Source organism: Oryctolagus cuniculus, chromosome 1 (genome assembly GCF_964237555.1).
Source record: "Oryctolagus cuniculus chromosome 1, mOryCun1.1, whole genome shotgun sequence".
NCBI lineage: Eukaryota > Metazoa > Chordata > Mammalia > Lagomorpha > Leporidae > Oryctolagus > Oryctolagus cuniculus.
In genome coordinates this window covers 69831100-69848441 of record NC_091432.1, presented here as the reverse complement: position 1 = coordinate 69848441, position 17342 = coordinate 69831100, and the positions used below count along the sequence as shown (strand labels likewise).

General features: G+C 52.3%; 1 protein-coding gene across 32 annotated transcripts in view; it reads left to right on the top strand.

Annotated features, from left to right (window-relative positions):
- The window catches only part of TENM4 (teneurin transmembrane protein 4), a 2118216-nt gene that overhangs the window by 1984518 nt on the left and 116356 nt on the right, over positions 1–17342 (top strand). For all 32 annotated transcript variants that reach the window (XM_051821885.2, XM_051821866.2, XM_051821785.2 and 29 more), the window contains one exon: positions 13195–13380. In XM_051821885.2, the coding sequence (XP_051677845.2) occupies positions 13195–13380 (186 nt within the window). The remainder of the gene's footprint in view (positions 1–13194; positions 13381–17342) is intronic.

The following is a 17342-nucleotide window of genomic DNA, read 5'->3' as shown; positions in this document are numbered from 1 at the left end:
GGGCAGGAGCAGTTACCTTGGCTAGGAGAGGAACCTAGGCATGTCCTCAGCAAGGAGACTGAAGGGTGGCTCCCCAGTGGCCAAGGAGAGGAGGGCAGTGCGGGCAGAGGGGAGAGAATGTGCAAAAGTAGGGGGCAGGGCTGGAGCGTGCTCTCTTGGCAAAGTCAAAACTCAGTATGACTGGAGTCGGAGCACAGGGTTGAGGACAGAAGTACAGCCAGGAGATGGGCAGGGACCAATCCTGGGGCCCCACTGAATGCCTTGCTGAAGGTCTTACATTCAAAATATTTTCAGTGAGCATTGAAGATTTCTCTTCCAGATCTCACATCACGGCTCTTTCTTTGGCTCCCTCAGCTCAAACTGGCCTTGGTTCTACCTTGACATAGGAGACCTTCCAGGATTCAAACTCAGATCCTCTGAGCTTCTAATTTCTTCCCTATTACTCTGTTTCCCTACCAAAAGGAAAAGAAAATCACAAAGCACAAATAGTAATTTTAATGACTTGGTAGATGGGGAGCTGATCAAATTAAGTCACAATTGACAGCACAATAAACCCAGTGCTTGAAAAAAAATTAGCTGAAAGTAACAACAGGGTTAAAAAAAAAAATTAAAGCCCCAAACATAGCAGTAGCATTAGTGCTAAATTTTGAAAATGGTAATTCAATTTTATTTACGAGGCAAAATATAATTACATTTAAATTTGAGGGAACAGAATTTAATTCTTATTAATGACAGAAAGACTGAGTGAGATGCTTTAATGCCAGAGAAACTGTCTTGTGTTCATGGATGGAAGAGAAAATTAGATTCAGCATTGAGCATTCTCCCCTGTTACAAGTCTCATTTGTGTAGCCAGAGTTGTAGCCTCTCTGAGCAGCGTTAGCTTCTCGGCCCAGAAAGCATAGCACCGACATCCAATTAAACATCAAGAGGAAGCCATCAGGCTGGGCTCTTTCCATGTAGGTATGCTATAGGAGGCAAAGGAAACTCAAGGTTAGAATTTCACCTGGGAAATGATATCCATGGGGACTTGACATTTCCTGCATCCCTTCCCAAAGGCAAGCGACAGCCTTTGTGACAGAAGACTAAACATCTGAGAGACACTGTCACCGAGAAGGGGGTGGGGTGCTGGAGGGAGGCAGGGAGCGCAGTCTCCTGGGAGGTGGTGCGGCAGCTCAGGTGCAATGAGGTGGTCAATTTCTAGCACTGAACCGAGGGCTGGACACGTGGGCCCGGACAGGCATAGGCTGAGTACTGCCAGAGTTAAAGGCTGGGAAAGCGGGAGCTGGCAGCTCTGTCATGTAGTAGAATTTCCCCCCGCAGCCCCGGAACACTTTCTATCCAGTGGAAGCTCTTCCATATGCAAATAGAAGCCGTCCTGAACCTGGGCATCACAACCAGGTTTCTGTTCGGGCGCCCACACCAGTGTCCTGCACAGAATCTCTGCTTGTCTCCCTGCATCCAGCTACTCTTGTGCTGACTTGTAGTTTTTAAAAAAATAAGTGTTCTTTGAATGCACATGTTGCAGAGCCCCTTCACGGGTGTGCTTCATGAAGCGTACAGACAGCAAACGCACAAGCTCCTGCTGTTGCAGGTGGTAGCGTTTCCAGGAAACCACAGTCCAGAGAACTCGAGTGGCTCACTCAGAGACACTCCAGGAAAACAAGGATTTCATGCCAGGCTTCTCTGGCTCCAGAACCGTGTTTATCCACCGCATAACTCTGCCACTGGCTGTTGCCAGTGTTTGTGCTGGCACTGCCCAAGAATCAGATATTGGGTTTATAAGGTACCACGTTGCTTAGTCACTCTGCCAGGAACCATGTAAGTTGAATCAGAACCATGGTATCCCCACAGTACTACAAAGGTTCAAGGAGAAGGATGGTCACATTCAAACAGGGCAATGGGCTTCGTGGAGGAAGTGGGATTTAAGGTGGGTGATGAGGGTTGAATGTGAGCAGGCAGAGCTAGGAGGAGGAGGAGGCCAGCCCCTTAGAGCAGCCCCTTGTAGACCAAGATCTGCACCAGGTGCAGAATGGCCAGCTCAGGGCCTTTTCCAGAAAGACCAGTAGTTGATGCTTGTGGTGGTAGTGAGAGGTGGGATGGATGAGGCAAGTTGGCAGGCATCAGTTCAGCGGTGGCCTCCAAGAAGTGTAGATTTGGTGTGTTGCTGGCATCCACTGGGGCTTAAGCAGAGGTGTGGCGCAGCCAGGTTTGGTTTTGGAAAGCTCACTCTGGCATCAGCATAATTTGAGGTGCTGGAGGGACCTCCAGGTGGAGGTGTTTAGCAAGTGGTTAGAAATGGTGAGCACCCGACTAAGTGGAGAAATGGGCCTTTTGCAGACGGTACCAGGGTCAGAAGTCTCTGGAAGTTGGGCCCTTTCCGTGGGGTTTTTGGTTGTGTTCCACCCCTGGTTCCAAAAATACCTGCCGCAGTCATCATACCTGCTGCTGCCTCCCCAGCCCCTTCCCGGCTTGTTTTCCCCCTGCAGTCAGACCCCGCTTGGGAGCACTCTCCCAGCCAGGGTGGAGCGCGTCTCACGCGCAGGCCGGCTGCCTTCCAATGCAGCTGAATGGCAGCAGCTGCTACTTGCTGCAGCAGGCACTTTGTAAAGGCTTGAGATGGTACCGCCACCCCCGGGGTAGGTGTGGAGATGCGGGGACCCGCTCCACACCGACATGCCACAACCCACTGTTTTGCTTGGTTGGCCAGCTGTCCCAGCCCCTTGAACGAGGTGAGAGGCCGAGTGCTTTCCAAGGCTCATTAGCTTTCTGCCACCTCCACCCGGGGACCGGGCCATGGCCTGGAGCAGCTACGGCTCCGAGGTGATGGGGGCAGGAAGCTGAAAGCACGGGCGAGTCGCTGGGGCCTGGCCTGCAGGACTGGAGGAGACTAATTACCACGAGGAAGTCAGCGGCACCTTCCTGAACCTTCCTCCCCTGCAGGCTGCTTCCTGAAACCTGCACGGAGACTTAAAAAGCCACCTGTCCAATTTAGTGAGAGCAGGAGGGAAAGTGATGATTTGTTCAAAATACAGGGAGATGTGGCCTGTGGGAGGGAAGGGTGGCTTGTCATTAGCTTGCCACGTGCTGGGCCTGGTGGCTGGCTGGCTGGCTGCTCGTGTCACACATGGGTTGACTCGAGTTCCTTGTGACAGGAGTGATTTTGTATCGTCCTCTGTCTCCAGCCTGTAGGGGTCTTTGGCACATAGTAGGTGCTCAGTACATTTTTTTCAATCAGTTTTAGTGTTCTAATGGATAGATATCCTTATTCCCTTTCATGTGACAAAAAGAAAGGCTCAGAGATGGACAATGTTTTTACAGAGCTGGAAAGGAGCAGAGCAGGCTCTTGAACCCAGCTTGCCTAACACCAGGCCTCGGCTCTGTGCAAAATCACAGACCTTTACATGGTCTGCTGGAGCACCAGAGCCCAGACCTGTAGAATCTGGCAACAGTCAGGAGGCAGCATTTGCTGTGAAAGACTTCCTGGGGCCAGCAGCGAGTCATCTGACCACGCAGGGCCCTTGAGGAAATGCAAGGAGGTGAGCAGCCCCGAGAAAGAAAGTTCCACATCAAATGCTTCGGGAAGGGGGGGAAAGGTGAATCCCCTTCCAGCCAGGACACTGAAGGGACTTCAAGGAGGAGGGAGCCTTGGAGCCAGAGATGAACATACACTTGGACTTGACCTTGTGGGTCCAGGAGAGCCTAGACCATGGGGGCAGCACTTGCAGGAGCTCACAGGAGGGGCCAGACAGTGCAGAGGCTGCCCCATTGGAACCATTGATCTCCCAGGCCCCTTACATGGCTGATCCCCAAGGCAGCCATCAGGTTCTCCCTCGGGCACCAACACACATCCAACTGCATGGCCCAGAACAGGGCATTCTCTCTCAACCCTTGTTTTTCTGTCTGTAGAATGGCTAGAGAGTCTCTGAGCTCGTCACATGTCCACACCACCACTGAGCCCGCTTCTCCAAGTTCTGTTTTTCCTCTGGGAGCCCACCCAAAGGAGACCTCCTCCCCATTGTCAGCTCTCTCCTGACCTGCCTGCTTCCCTTTCTGCCCTGGTCTCGCATGTCCACCCCCTCCCTTTGTCACTCACTGCTCCTTTATCTCTGCCTTTCCTCCCCACCCACCTCGCCAAACCCAGGACCGCTCCTGCCGTTCCCCGCATCTGATCTTGCAGCTGGGCTCTCATCGTGGCCATGGCCCTCAGCCTCCCGGGCCCTCGCCCCTGCAGCTGCTGTTGTGCTTTGTGGGTTCTCACTCTCGTTCCCCGCAGGGACTCGTTCACATGCCCACATCTGCTCACCAGCCCCTCGCACAGCGGAGTCCTGCCTCCTTTCTCTCTGAGAACACTGAGGCTGATGGCGAAGTGCCTGCACACGATCCACGCCAGTTCTCCGCAGTGTGTGTCCTCGCCAGGAGATGAGCTGCCCCCTTAGCCTGTCCCTCGAATGATGCAGCCCTCCCCTGCTGCTGAAGGTCCCTCAGTTGAACATCAACCCCTTGCTCCCCTTGCATCTTCAGACCCTCCTTCCCCCCACCCCCTGGCGCTTCCTGGCACAAAAACAGGGCATAGTTGAGTATAATGGGTTTTCACTCCATGGAAGGTAGGTACAACACCAAACATGTTGCCTAGTGCTCGTGCAACCTGCCCCTAAGACCGAGATCTGTACCCTGCTTTTCAGATGAGAAATATAAGGCACTAACAGATGAAGTGAGTTGCTCAGGTCACGTGGCTGGGTGAATGGATGGATAGAGAAGACCTGGTAGCTGGAATAGCTGGTGAGGTGATTAGATGTCTGCATGGATGGACAGATGCGTGGACTGATGGATGAGCAGACATATGGATAGAGGATGAACAGTGAGACAAACAAAAGGAAAAGCGCTTTATCTACTAGACGGTGAGTGGGATGAGGAAGGACACTGCGACCTGGTTTCTCAGACCCCGTGATCTAATCTAGCTAGGGCAGTGATGAACTCCAGCAGCTGTGGACTAACAGCTGAGGTTGTTCCTGTGCCTGATCCCACAGTTCACAGACCCAGAAGCTGTGTCCATCATGGTCACCTTTCGTTCTAGCTGGGGACCTTTGAGCAGGTCACGCCATCCCCCCAAGCCATTTGCTCAGCTGCATCAAGGCAGTATAAGCATCGCTGAGGGAGGTGACCCTTGTGAGCCACCAACAAGGCCGGAACATTCTCCTTCTTTCTGCCTCAAATACTGACTAGTTTGACTTGGATGTCAAGTTCGCCAGGAGTTCAGAGGAATTCCCCGAGTTGTACAGTAACTAGTATGAGCCAGTGATGAAGCAGATAATCCTAGCAGGAGTCATCCTCAATTATGAGATCCTCTGTTAAAACTTCTTAAGGACACTCTCCAAACCTCAGGTCCTCAGCAAAATAGAGCGACTTTACTTACTTTTCGTGCTAAACACAGACTTATGAAAAGACTTCCCAGAGTGTCCCATGGGCCAAGACTCGTCCACATCCTTGGAATTTTAAAGACGGCATCTCCGGCATCTGGTCTTGCTCAGCAGGAAAGTGCGGCACTCCCTGGGTGGAGCTCCTCTGCTCCCTACTTGTATCAATTTTGAGCGTCTTTCCAAGTAGAAGAAATTTTATGGGAAAATTATGCATAAGTCTCTCCCGTTAGGGGAAAGACACAGCTTCCCCTACCAGCAGTTTTAATGAACAGGATTGTAAAGTAAGTCCCGACAAATTAAAACGTAGCTGTGATAGGTCCCAGGCCTCATCTGGGCTTGTATGGGGATTAACATTTAATGAGGGGAGCCTGGAGCAGCGTGTTTCCCTTACGTATACACTTTTTGGCATAATTAACCAACAGCCAAACCTCACATCTTTCCCCTGCCCTTTTCACCCCTTGCCCGTGGGTTCTCTGCTTCTGTGTCATAGAGAGAGAACAGACGTGTCTGAGGGTGTGAAGGACTAAGACACTTCTTAAATGTGCACAGTTCACAAGCAGAGATTAGTGAAGATGGCTTATGAACAGCTTAGGCACATGGGACACCGAGCCTCCACCTAAATATAAGGGACACAATGACATTTGTGCAGTGTGGCACTGAGAGAGACTACTGTCAGTGGACACACCTCTCCCATGCACTTTTTCCTGTTACAATGAGCCATTTATTCTTTAGACAAATGTTCACTGCCAGCCATGTTGTGCTGTGTCTGGTACTACTGCCAGGAAACTGTGATGGGGGAAAAAGAAACTATTTCCTGCCATCAGGTGGGCTTCCAGCCTGGAGAGAAGATGATGTGTGCACAAGTGAGAGAGGTGAGAGGTGAGGCAGTTAACAGGGAGTGTGCAGGCCTGGCTTTCTGTCGGAGAAGAGCTTGTATATTCTTGGACCTGGCTGGGTTCATCTCCCAGGCCCTGTGCAGTTCAGATAAGAACTTGACAAATTCACAGTGAGGGTGTTAGGACACTTGGGGATTTTCACCTGATTTTAAGAGGAATCCCCGGCTACAAACACAAATGACTTCTCCTTAGGTTTTTTTTTTTTATTTTTATTTTTATTTTTTTTTTGACAGGCAGAGTGGACAGTGAGAGAGAGAGACAGAGAGAAAGGTCTTCCTTTGCCGTTGGTTCACCCTCCAATGGCCGCTGCGGCCAGCGCGCTGCGGCCGGCGCACCGCGCTGATCCGATGGCAGGAGCCAGGAGCCAGGTGCTTTTCCTGGTCTCCCATGGGGTGCAGGGCCCAAGCACCTGGGCCATCCTCCACTGCACTCCCTGGCCACAGCAGAGAGCTGGCCTGGAAGAGGGGCAACCGGGACAGAATCCGGCGCCCTGACCGGGACTAGAACCCGGTGTGCCGGCGCCGCTAGGCGGAGGATTAGCCTAGTGAGCCGCGGCGCCGGCCTTCTCCTTAGGTTTTGATCATCTTGGTTGATGGTGCCATGGTAGGCAGTCAACCTAAGAGCATATGTCATACCCAAAGTTCGAGTCTGCTTTTAGTAAAGCAAATATCTGGCTCTTGGGAGAGATGCTTCCCTGCTGGCTTGGAGTTATGTGGATCCAGCCGATGCAGGTCCTCATCCATCAGTTGTATCCACAACATAGAGCTTGCCATCTGAACTGCTTCCTCCAGTTGTCACCACCCACACTGTGGGGCAGGGGTGGGAAACAGCCAGCCTGCAGGCTGTGCAAGGCCCACAGAATCATTGGGTCTGGCCCTGCCAAGGCAACCGCAAGTGGGACTCGAAATTCGATAAATCTATAGCAGGCTAATTTAAGTTGGTGATTTTGTATGGCCTGCGAGTGATGTTATAAATATCCAAATGGCCCTTGGCAGAGAAAAGTTCCCCACCCCCTGCAAGATCATTTTAGGAGTACAGAATTATGGCTCAGAGGGATTGAGTAATTTCCCCAAGGACCCCCAGCTGGGAAGTAGGGCAGAGGTCATAATTTGCAGTCGACTGTCCCTATGGCTTGTGTACAGAGTCCTCCCGGACTCTAGCCCTCCAGCATTCAATCATAAAGCTCTAGGTTTGTGTGAAAGCTAGCATTTATCAAATATGCCTTTGTATCAGGTGTGTAGCAGATGTCAGAATTCACGTCTCAGGGCAGGCATCTGGTACAGTGGTTAAAACGCCATCTGGGACATCTGCATCCTGTATTGGAGTGCCAGAGCTCCGATCCTGCTCCACCACCAATTCCAGCTTTCTGCTAATGTGCACCCTGGGAGGCAGCAGACGATGGCTCAAGTACTTGGGTCTCTGCCACCTGTAGGCAAGACGCAGATTGAGTTCTAGCCTTCTGACTTTGGCCTGCACCGTCCCTAGCTGCTGCAGACATTTAAGGAGTAAACCACCAGATAGTAGCTCTCTGTATCTCCCTCTCCCTCTCCCTCTCCCTCTCCCTCTCCCTCTCCCTCTCCCTCTCCCTCTCCCTCTCCCTCTCCCTCTCCCTCTCCCTCTCCCTCTCCCTCTCCCTCTCCCTCTCCCTCTCCCTCTCCCTCTCCCTCTCCCTCTCCCTCTCCCTCTCCCTCCCTCTCCCTCTCCCTTTCAGATAAATAAAATATATGAATAAACTTTTTATAAAAGATTTATTTTATTTATTTGGATGGCAAAGTTATAGAGAGGGGTAGAGTCAGAAAGGTCTTCTATCTGCTGGTTTACTCCCCAGTTGGCCACAGTGGCCAGAGCTGAGCCGCTCTGAAGCCAAGAACCAAGAGCTTCCTCCAGGTCTCCCACATGGGTGCAGGGGCCTGAGGACTTGAGCCATCTTCTACTGCTTTCCCAGGCCATAGAAGGGAGCTGGATTAGAAGTGGAGCAGGCCAGCGCCGCAGCTCAACAGGCTAACCCTCCACCTAGCGGCGCCAGTACACCGGGTTCTAGTCCCGGTCAGGGCGCCGGATTCTTTCCCAGTTGCCCCTCTTCCAGGCCAGCTCTCTGCTGTGGCCAGGGAGTGCAGTGGAGGATGGCCCAAGTGCTTGGGCCCTGCACCCACATGGGAGACCAGGAGAAGCACCTGGCTCCTGGCTTTGGATCAGCGCAGTGTGCCGGCCTCAGCGCGCCGGCCGCGCCGGCCATTGGAGGGTGAACCAAAGCAAAGGAAGACCTTTCTCTCTGTCTCTCTCTCTCACTGTCCACTCTGCCTGTCAAAAAAAAAAAAAAAAAAAAAAAAAAGTGGAGCAGCCGGGACCGAACAGGCACCCACATGGGAAGCCGGCACTGCAGGCCAGGGCTTTAACCCGCTGTGCCACATTGTTGGCCTCAATGAACACTTTTTTAAAAAACAACTCCATCTGATCTTGACTTGAGTGCATTTATCATTACATCTCATTTCCCTTTTTAATTTATTGTATCCTAACTATGCCCCAGGCACTGTGATAGCTTTGCTTTCATTCGTGCTTTCTCTTTGAATGTAGCAGACTTGGGTCTTGTCCATGGGCCATGGTGGTGTGCATAACTCCTTGAGGTCAGGAAAGACCTGTGTGTTCGCTCATCACCTGGACTCCTGAGTGCCCACTTTAGGGCTTGCACATCCACAGAATCCACCGGATGGGAGCCCACAGCTACCCCTTAGAGCAGTTGATTTCATCCTCAGCTCGCAAAGAAGGAAGCTGGACTCCCAGAGGAGTGTGTGTCCAAATGTCGCGAAGGACCATTTACCTTATTTACACAAGAGGCCTGTGAGCTGTCAGAGCACGCTCTGTGAATCCCCTGGTTGGTTCTCACCAACCACGCCAGGAGGTCGTACCTGCTCTACTGTCAGTGTGGAAGCTGAGAAGGAAAAAAGAAGCCATTCCTTCTACCTCAGGGGCGAGGGGCAGGGAATGAGGTATTTGAAAAACAAAAAAATAGGCCACATGCTGAAGTGGCATCATGGGATTTGCCACCAGGATCGGTGGCCTCTTCCACTCAGCCAGACAGGTCCTCTGCTGGGGAGAACCCGAGTACTCACAGGTTATGCACCCCATAAACATCCAGGTCACCCTGTTCAGGGCCCTCCCATTAAAATGTGTGAGAGCTCACAGCCCAGTTTGTTGAGGCTGGCAGAGGGACGCCCAGCCACCCGCGGCTTGAGCTTTGTGCTGGGAAACCACATCTGGTGTACACTTGGCAAGGCCCCGGGCTCTGGGATGGTACACCCACCGTCTCCACATGCAGAGTAACGCCACGCATCAGGGAACCAGTGTCGAGGATCTCGGTTTATCACGCATGTATTCAGGGTCTGGCTTGGATGGAACAGAAGAAAAGCAAGCAGGGCCAGAAATGGGGGGAAGGGTCCTCTGGAAGAACCAGAGTTGTCCCCGCAGGGAAGCCAACACTGTGGGGTATAGCTGGTCCCTGCCTGTTCTGAGGCTCCATCTCCTTTTCTGCAAACCACCCATCTTGCTGTGGTGTCCCAACAAGCGAAAAGCCCTCGGTGCCCACGTGGCCCTGTATGATGCCCTTGTACCAGCTGGGTCTCAGTGTCCCTACCTCCAGGAGAGATAATAGCCAGGAGTTCTTGCAAGGTTGTGGTGATAAATACATGAGAAATTGTATGCAAAGAGTGCTTTCTAAATGGTACAATAGAAGCATTGGCAAAGCCAAAACTGGCTTTCCCGGACATGACCTCATTTGATCCCTGAAGATTGGGCCAGTGGAAATTGTGCTCAACTTAGGGAAATGGAGAGAGAGGCTCAGTGAATTGTGTGACTTACAGCCTACAGATAGCTTAGCCGATAAGTTAAGCCACAAGTAGATCCTAGATCTTTCTTGTCCTGAGATCCGTAACTTTTTAATCCATTGCACATAAAAAGACAGACATAAGTAACAACTCTGAATTCTTTGGCTAATCTTTGGGATTCCACCATCAGTTTGTAGTGTATTTGGACTGTGGCTTCCTAGAAAGCTGGCAAGGGCAGAGAGTCTATCTAATTGACCTCTGCATTTCTTTTTCTTTTTTTAAAGATTCAGTTTAATTTTTTTTTGAAAGGCAGAGTGACAGAAGCAGGGAGAAGTAGAAATATGTTCCTTCTACTGGTTCATTTGGTTCACTCCACAAATGGCTACTGTGGCTCAGGCTATACCAGGCCAAAGCCAGGAGCCAGGAACTCCATCAGTAGGTCCCAGGGGCCCAATTACTCTGGCCGTCCCCCAGTGCTTTCTCGGGCATGTTAGCAGGAGCGGGATTGGAAATGGAGCAGCCAGGACTGAAGCACTCTGACGTGGGATACAGGCCTTTCCAGTGGTGGCTGCACCGACTGTGCCGCATCGCCGGCCCCTGACCTCTGTCCTTCCAGCACCAGGCACAGTCTCTGACATGCAGCAGACACATGCGGAAGATTAGCTGAAGAACAAATGACTCTTCAGGGAGTGGACACAGCTACATCAGACACCGAGTGCCCCCTGCAGGGGTGCTGACAGCATCCCCACTGCACAAACACAGGGAGGCGGGGCAGCTGAGTAGCTCACAGAGCTGACAGACCCGAGATTTGGAATCACATCTGGTTCCAAGGCTCGCTGTCTCATGTCCATGTTAATCAAGAAAATGGGGTGCCTGTTAGCTGTGCCCCAAAGCCGGACCGGGAAGTGTGGAGAGCAGCCTGCCTCTTGTTTGTGTCCCTGCTGAACTCTCGCTGCCCTGCTGCCTGAAAACCCAGCAGCGAGGGCCCCTCCTGGTTCACACCTCAGTGAATAGCAGTGCTGTGTGCTGTTTACTTTCACACCATAAACTGCCACCTGCAGAAAGCGCTGAGTAAACCAACAAATTCTGAGCGAGCTGATCTCTCCTGGGGCTCTCGGGGTAGAGAAAGCTCCAGCCCTGAGCCCAGGCCCAGCCTCCAGAGCGACCCGGAGGTCAGTGCCCTCCCTGTGCAATGCAGAGTGGTGGGGCTTAGGGAGGTGGGGGACCTGGAGGTTGGCATTCCTTGCCTTAAGGAAAGCCCTAGACACTCTCTACGTCAGCGAAGAGAAGGTGCTTGAGCCAAGTGGCGGAGGGCAGGTGATGCAGTGACACTTTGCCCCACAGCCCTGCCTTCAGTGCTGCGAGAAACTGACAGATGGGCCTGGATGGACTCGCACCCAGGCTCAGCACGGGCTGTGCGTGCGTTGTCTTCCACCCTCGGGTACCTAGAGCCCTCGGCACATACCGATCAGCCAGCTCACCTTAATTAAGGGTCTGTTCTGTGCTGGGGCATATGCCAAGGACGAGGGCTAGAGGAGGTTCTGCGGAATGAGACCAGCTCAGGTTATCCCTTGCTTGAAGCTGGGACAGACACAGAAACAGAAAAGCCCCCATGACGTAATATGGGAAGGAAGGAAGCAGGCGCATGACCATGGGTGAACCCTAGCAGACTTCTCAGAAGAGGAGCCACCTTTGACTAGAGCCTCACAGGGGTAGATCCTCATGCTGCCACAGCTGGCCACACTCCCCAGACCACGAACTGTGGCTCCATGAAGTCACACAGCTCATAAGTTCCCAAGCTGAGCATAGAACCCAGGACCCCGGCTCCACGTCAGAGATATCTGCCCACATATTTGAGCTGCTGCCTCCTCCCCTGGGCAGCTGAGAAATCGGTTGTATTATTGCATGTAGCATGTACCTCCCTTTTGAGGAAGTGTGCTTATCTGGGTGTGTTGCCAAGGAACACACTGTAAATGATGACTTTTCCTACTGTTTGTAAATTCCCAACCATTTCATCCACTGTCTTCCAGACTGACAGGGGAGGTCTAAACCACCCGGATCTAATTGTGTTTCCTTTCCTTTTTTCCTCCAACACCCCTCTCCCCTCCCCACCCCACCCCCCAAGTAGCTGGAATGCTGTCTGCTTCTAAACCAGGAGAGCAGCTTCGGAGGGAGTAATAGGCCAATGCAACGTTAACGGGTGCCAGTTAATTTAGCTTGAATGAAATTAACGATGTTGGGATTTTTCATATGACTCTGAAGACCGCTGGGCCACGCGGCTTAAGAACCGAGTCAGGATTTGTGTTGCTGTCCTGGCTATCAGCGGCTGAGGCCACGGCGGCCGCTCAGCCCCTAGCGGGTGCCGTGTGGCACCTTCCTAGCCCCCGCCTGCAGAGAGCGTGAAGCAATTGCTGGCTTGTGAACCGGGTGCTGTGTGTTCTGCGGCCTTTGTGAGGAGCTGGGCAGCTCTGCTCTGGCTGTGGCATGTTCCCTACTCCCCAGCTGTTTGCTTTGGAACTGACAGCGCGTTGAGATGGTGTTTAGCGTGAGGAAGCAATGAGCCGGAGCATTGAGAATAACCCGGCGAAAGCGTAGTGCGAGCTGCAGGTTTGGGACAACAAGCCAGCGAGTACCCCCAGGAGGAGGGTCCGGCCTGTCTGTCACCTCCACCTCAGTTTGAGTCAAGACTGTCAAGATGCGCAGACCCCAGCCAGACCCACAAGCGTGCCAGTTGGCGATGGGGACCCATCCTCACTCTGTTTTCACACATAACCGCTTTTTAATTAAATTTGACTTCCTCTCCTCTGCTCAGAAGGCCTATCCCCTTTGGAAGCGACAAGTGCAGAAGTGCGGACAGGCTGGCGACAGCGACAAGCAAACAGAGCAGAGCTCTCCACTCCCTTCTGTTTGGCCTGTCCTTCACTGAAGGCCGTCGTCCGCCGAGATCGGTCTCCCAAGCTCCTGAAAGCCTGACCTCCATAGGAAGCCAAGTGTGACCCTGTCCCTGACAGTGACGTATGCTCAGTGCTTGTTTTCTCTCTCTGCCCTCCCTCCCCACAGAGATCTGTGCTGCCGACTGCGGCGGCCACGGCGTCTGCGTCGGGGGCACCTGCCGCTGCGAGGATGGCTGGATGGGGGCGGCGTGCGACCAGCGGGCCTGCCACCCACGCTGCACGGAGCACGGGACCTGCCGCGACGGCAAGTGCGAGTGCAGCCCCGGCTGGAACGGCGAGCACTGCACCATCGGTATGGCGGGCCGACGTCCCAGGGCCCCCACTGCATGTGGCCATGCAGCCCCAAGTCCTTTTATCTGGCCACATGAGGACTGGCTTCTCCTGGTTAGCCGTGGTGTTCAAACTCACAATTGGGCGTTTTCAAACTTATTCCTCCCGATTTGCATCTCCCAGGTGCCAGCTGGCAGATAGCCTGGCTTGCTTATGTAGCACGTTAGGGTGCCCCCTCCTGGCTCCGTGCAGTTAGCTCTCTGGTAAGGAGCTGTGCGTGCAGGAAGGGGCTCAACTTCCTCACCCCTAAGACAGGAATGATCACATACGGAGAGCCTAGTGCAGGCTGGCCCCTAGTGGCGTGGTCCGTACAGGTAGCTATGGTTAGCACTCCCTTACCCGGCTGGGATATTTCTGGAGGAGCCCTGAGATCTCCACTCCCACTGACCTCCTGGGCCAGAGCTCCCAAAAGACCAGAATCCTGGGGAATGCTGCCTCCCCCCCCACCAATTCCAAGGCCCCACCCACCTTCAGCTGCGGGGCCTGGGCTCCCTCCCTGTCTGCATGTGTCTCCTTGTGCCTTTCTCGCGGGGGTGCCTCCCCAGCAGCCCCTGCTGAAGCAGCGCTGTTGGCAGCTTTAAAAACAAGCTGATCACTTTGTTCCCTTCTTTTGCCTTTCCTGCTGGTTTTGTTGATTTTAAACACAGCCAGACGTTTTGCTTGGTTTATTATCCTGGAATGAACACTCCCCAAAAGCTCTTTATTGAATCAACTGGCTTGTGTATGTATAATTTTTAACTTCTCCTTCCATTTCCTTTTTTTTTTTTTTTTTAAGGAGAGGTCTGTGATCAGATGGTGAGCACATGGCCGTAGAAAGCAGGGAGAAAGCAGGGATCTGGGTGCTGCTGCAGCTCAGCAAGCAGCCTCCTAGGTCTTGTAGGAACTGGAAGACAAGCCCCAAAGCTTTGGAGGGACAAGGAAGTTTGAAGCAAGCAGAGCTGCCTCTTATGTGTCGTGAGGTGTTTTCAGTCCTCATTCTTGTCTTGCAGCCTGCCATTAGTTTATATCCTGGGTGCCAGCGAAACCTGCAGTGTGGCTGGGTCTAGCAGTGGCTGTGGAACACCTGGTGATGATTGACATTACTAATGACAGTGGCTTCCGGTCCCTGAGTCTTTGCAATCTGCCAGGCACCTTCCGCTGCATCTCCCAGCAGTCACCCCATGACAGGCTCTGAGCTATTTCCTGTCTTTCAGGGACCTGAGGCTTAAGGTCATGCATGCTGTAAAGACGTTGAACAGGAAGTTGAGGTTCCACTTTCTCTTTGCCTGCTGCTTGCTCTTAAGCCTCACCCAGCAAAGGCCAGTTCTTCGACCAAGGCATCGGCTCGTGTCCTCCCCCAGAGACTGTGTCTTGTTCCCGTGATCACACTCAGAAGTCCTCGCCTACTTGGCCCTGGCCCACGCCCTCCCTACGGCAGAACACGCCCCGCGGTCACTGCGCCTGCCTCACGGCTGCTTTACGTCAGTGTGATTGTCCCCAAATCCCCTAGTGAGACCTGGCCCAGAGAGCCGAGGCACCCTCTCCTTTCAGCTCTGCTTTCCCTCTCCGCTTTGCTTTTCCGCATGACCGAGAGTGGACTGACCTTTCAACCTCCCAGCCCAGAAGGTGATCCATCTCTCATTTGGAAAAACCCAGATCCCCAGAGAGTGTGTTCTGTTTCCTATTACTTGTTCCCAGAGTCCTTAGCTTGCCTTACCAACTTCCAAAGAGTGTGTAGGCATCAGGCTTTTGTAAGATAAAAGTGCCTCCTCTAAGCCCAGTGACCAGAGTTCAGGGAGATTATCCATGGCCCAGTCCCAGGTGACACCCATGAGGGCCCGGGGGCAGGCCACACTCTGACTTGCATCCCATGCTTGCTCACCGGCCCGGCTCTCAGCAGGTTTGTTTCACTACAACGCCAAGAAACCCACATGACCTCTCCTGCACACGCTGTGGTCATCAAGAACAGAGTCCCCCTTGCAGGTGCACACGTTCCGTCCGTGCAGGTTAGAAATGTGTCAGGGCCAGTGTGCACGCTGTGAGAGGAGGGGTGAGAGTCCTAGCACAAAAAAAAAAAAAAAAAAAAAAGCCACAGGAGAAGCAGCGGACAGTCATCGTGGCTCAGATGAAAGGACTTTGGCCTGGCATTCCATCCGTGTCATTGTGTCATAAGCATTTTCTCTGTGCCTGTCTCATTCCCCTGCATGCGTCCCTTCTCCCTGTGGGTCGCTGCTCGTGGCCAGCTGCATCCTCGTGGGAAACCCAGCCCCCTGAGCTGAAGGAGGCTGCAGTAACCTCGTAGGACACAGAAGGGCCAGGGCAGGAGGGCTGCCAATTAGAGGAACCAGGGTGGGTGCCTTCTTTTCTTGTTAGGAGACATGAGAAGGGGGCATTTTCTTACATTTCCAAGGAACTTTGCTCCTGGTGAGGGTCATTTAGTAGAAAACTGCTGATGTGAAAAGTTAGTTACATTTTCTCCTGTTATCTGATTGCATTATCACACAATGGGTCCCTATCCTGTGGGGCTTAGAGCCTCTGCAGCTACAGTGTGGTTGCTCCCCATACCAGAGAAAGAGCTGGTGTCCATGGCATTGATTCAGAGAATTCCATGCAAGGGAGGCAGAAGAGAGGACAGCCTGTTTATTTACACACCGCTGCCCTCCAGAAAGAGAGAGGAATGACTTGGTCATCCTACAGCAGGAATTAAGAATTTAAAGAATATGAGAAATCGGGCTCCTTATGGCCAACCCTGCAGGGTAACATTTTTACCTTGCCCAGAGCAGTGTTGTAGCCAGAATTAAATGTCTCCTCTTAGAGGCTCTGGCCCACCTTACCTTTTATGGAAGCTACTCATTTCTCTCTAAAAAGGTTGGTTTTCAAAATGAAAGGGAACTTGACAGTGGCACCCTCTGTAATGATAGTATTTTTGTCAAATAGTGAGCATTCTACCCATTGAATCCACAGTCCTTACATGAGGGATTACCTGTCTCTTTGTGTGTTGAAGGAAAGTGTTTGGGGAGAGCACTGTGGAGAGAGCACGTGGCTGAGTGGGGCCCCAGTTTCTCTTGAATCACAGAATAGGGTGGCTGGAGGATGCCCCTTGAAATGATGTAATTCCAGCCCCCTCCTGCACTGCCCACGGTGTTGCACACCCATCAGTTCAAAACGGACTCACCTCCTAAAACTATCCCACAAAGAAAAGGGGGTTCTTCGTTCTTGCTCTCATTTCTCTGACACTAATAGCTCCACTTGCATAAAGAGAACCCAGTTTTCCTAGTCCTTCTAGAAGTCAAGGTCAGGTGGATTGATTGGGATGTCCTCTCCTGTGTGTGGTCAGCACAGTGCCAGCAAAAGCAGGTTTTTGGATGTCTTTTCCAGAAATGCTATGGGCCCCTTAACCGTGGGACTTGACCTCTGATTTCCTTTGAGAATGCTGAGAGTCATAGTTACATGTAAGAAGATGTCTGATTTTTTTCCTGCTTCTTTGGAAACACACTAACATTTGGATCAATTCTACGATGGTTATTTTATTTTCACCTCAGTGCCCCCTGTCTACAAAGCCTCAAAACACGTGTGGAAAATGCCAACTTCTAGATTACATTTGTAAAATTCCAACCTTGACTCCAAAGCTGTGATCGTTTCAAGATGCCAGATATGCAGAATTCCTTACTAAATTTCAGGAGAGCCTGTCCAATCATATAAATTCCGATTCTCGCACCAAAGCCTCCTCTGGGAGTAAAGATGAGAATCACACTCTGGTGATGCAGTTACTCAAGTGAGCAAACCCAGACTTCACGATGGAGAGACATCATCAAGAGAAGCCACAGAGCCTTCTGGAGTCCTCTGTCTCCCTCTGAACAGCTGCCCTCAGGTTTCTGTTCTGTGATCAGATAGGCCTCAGCTGAGAGCTCGGGTCACACAGGAGGCCTCAGCACTGCGTGGGAA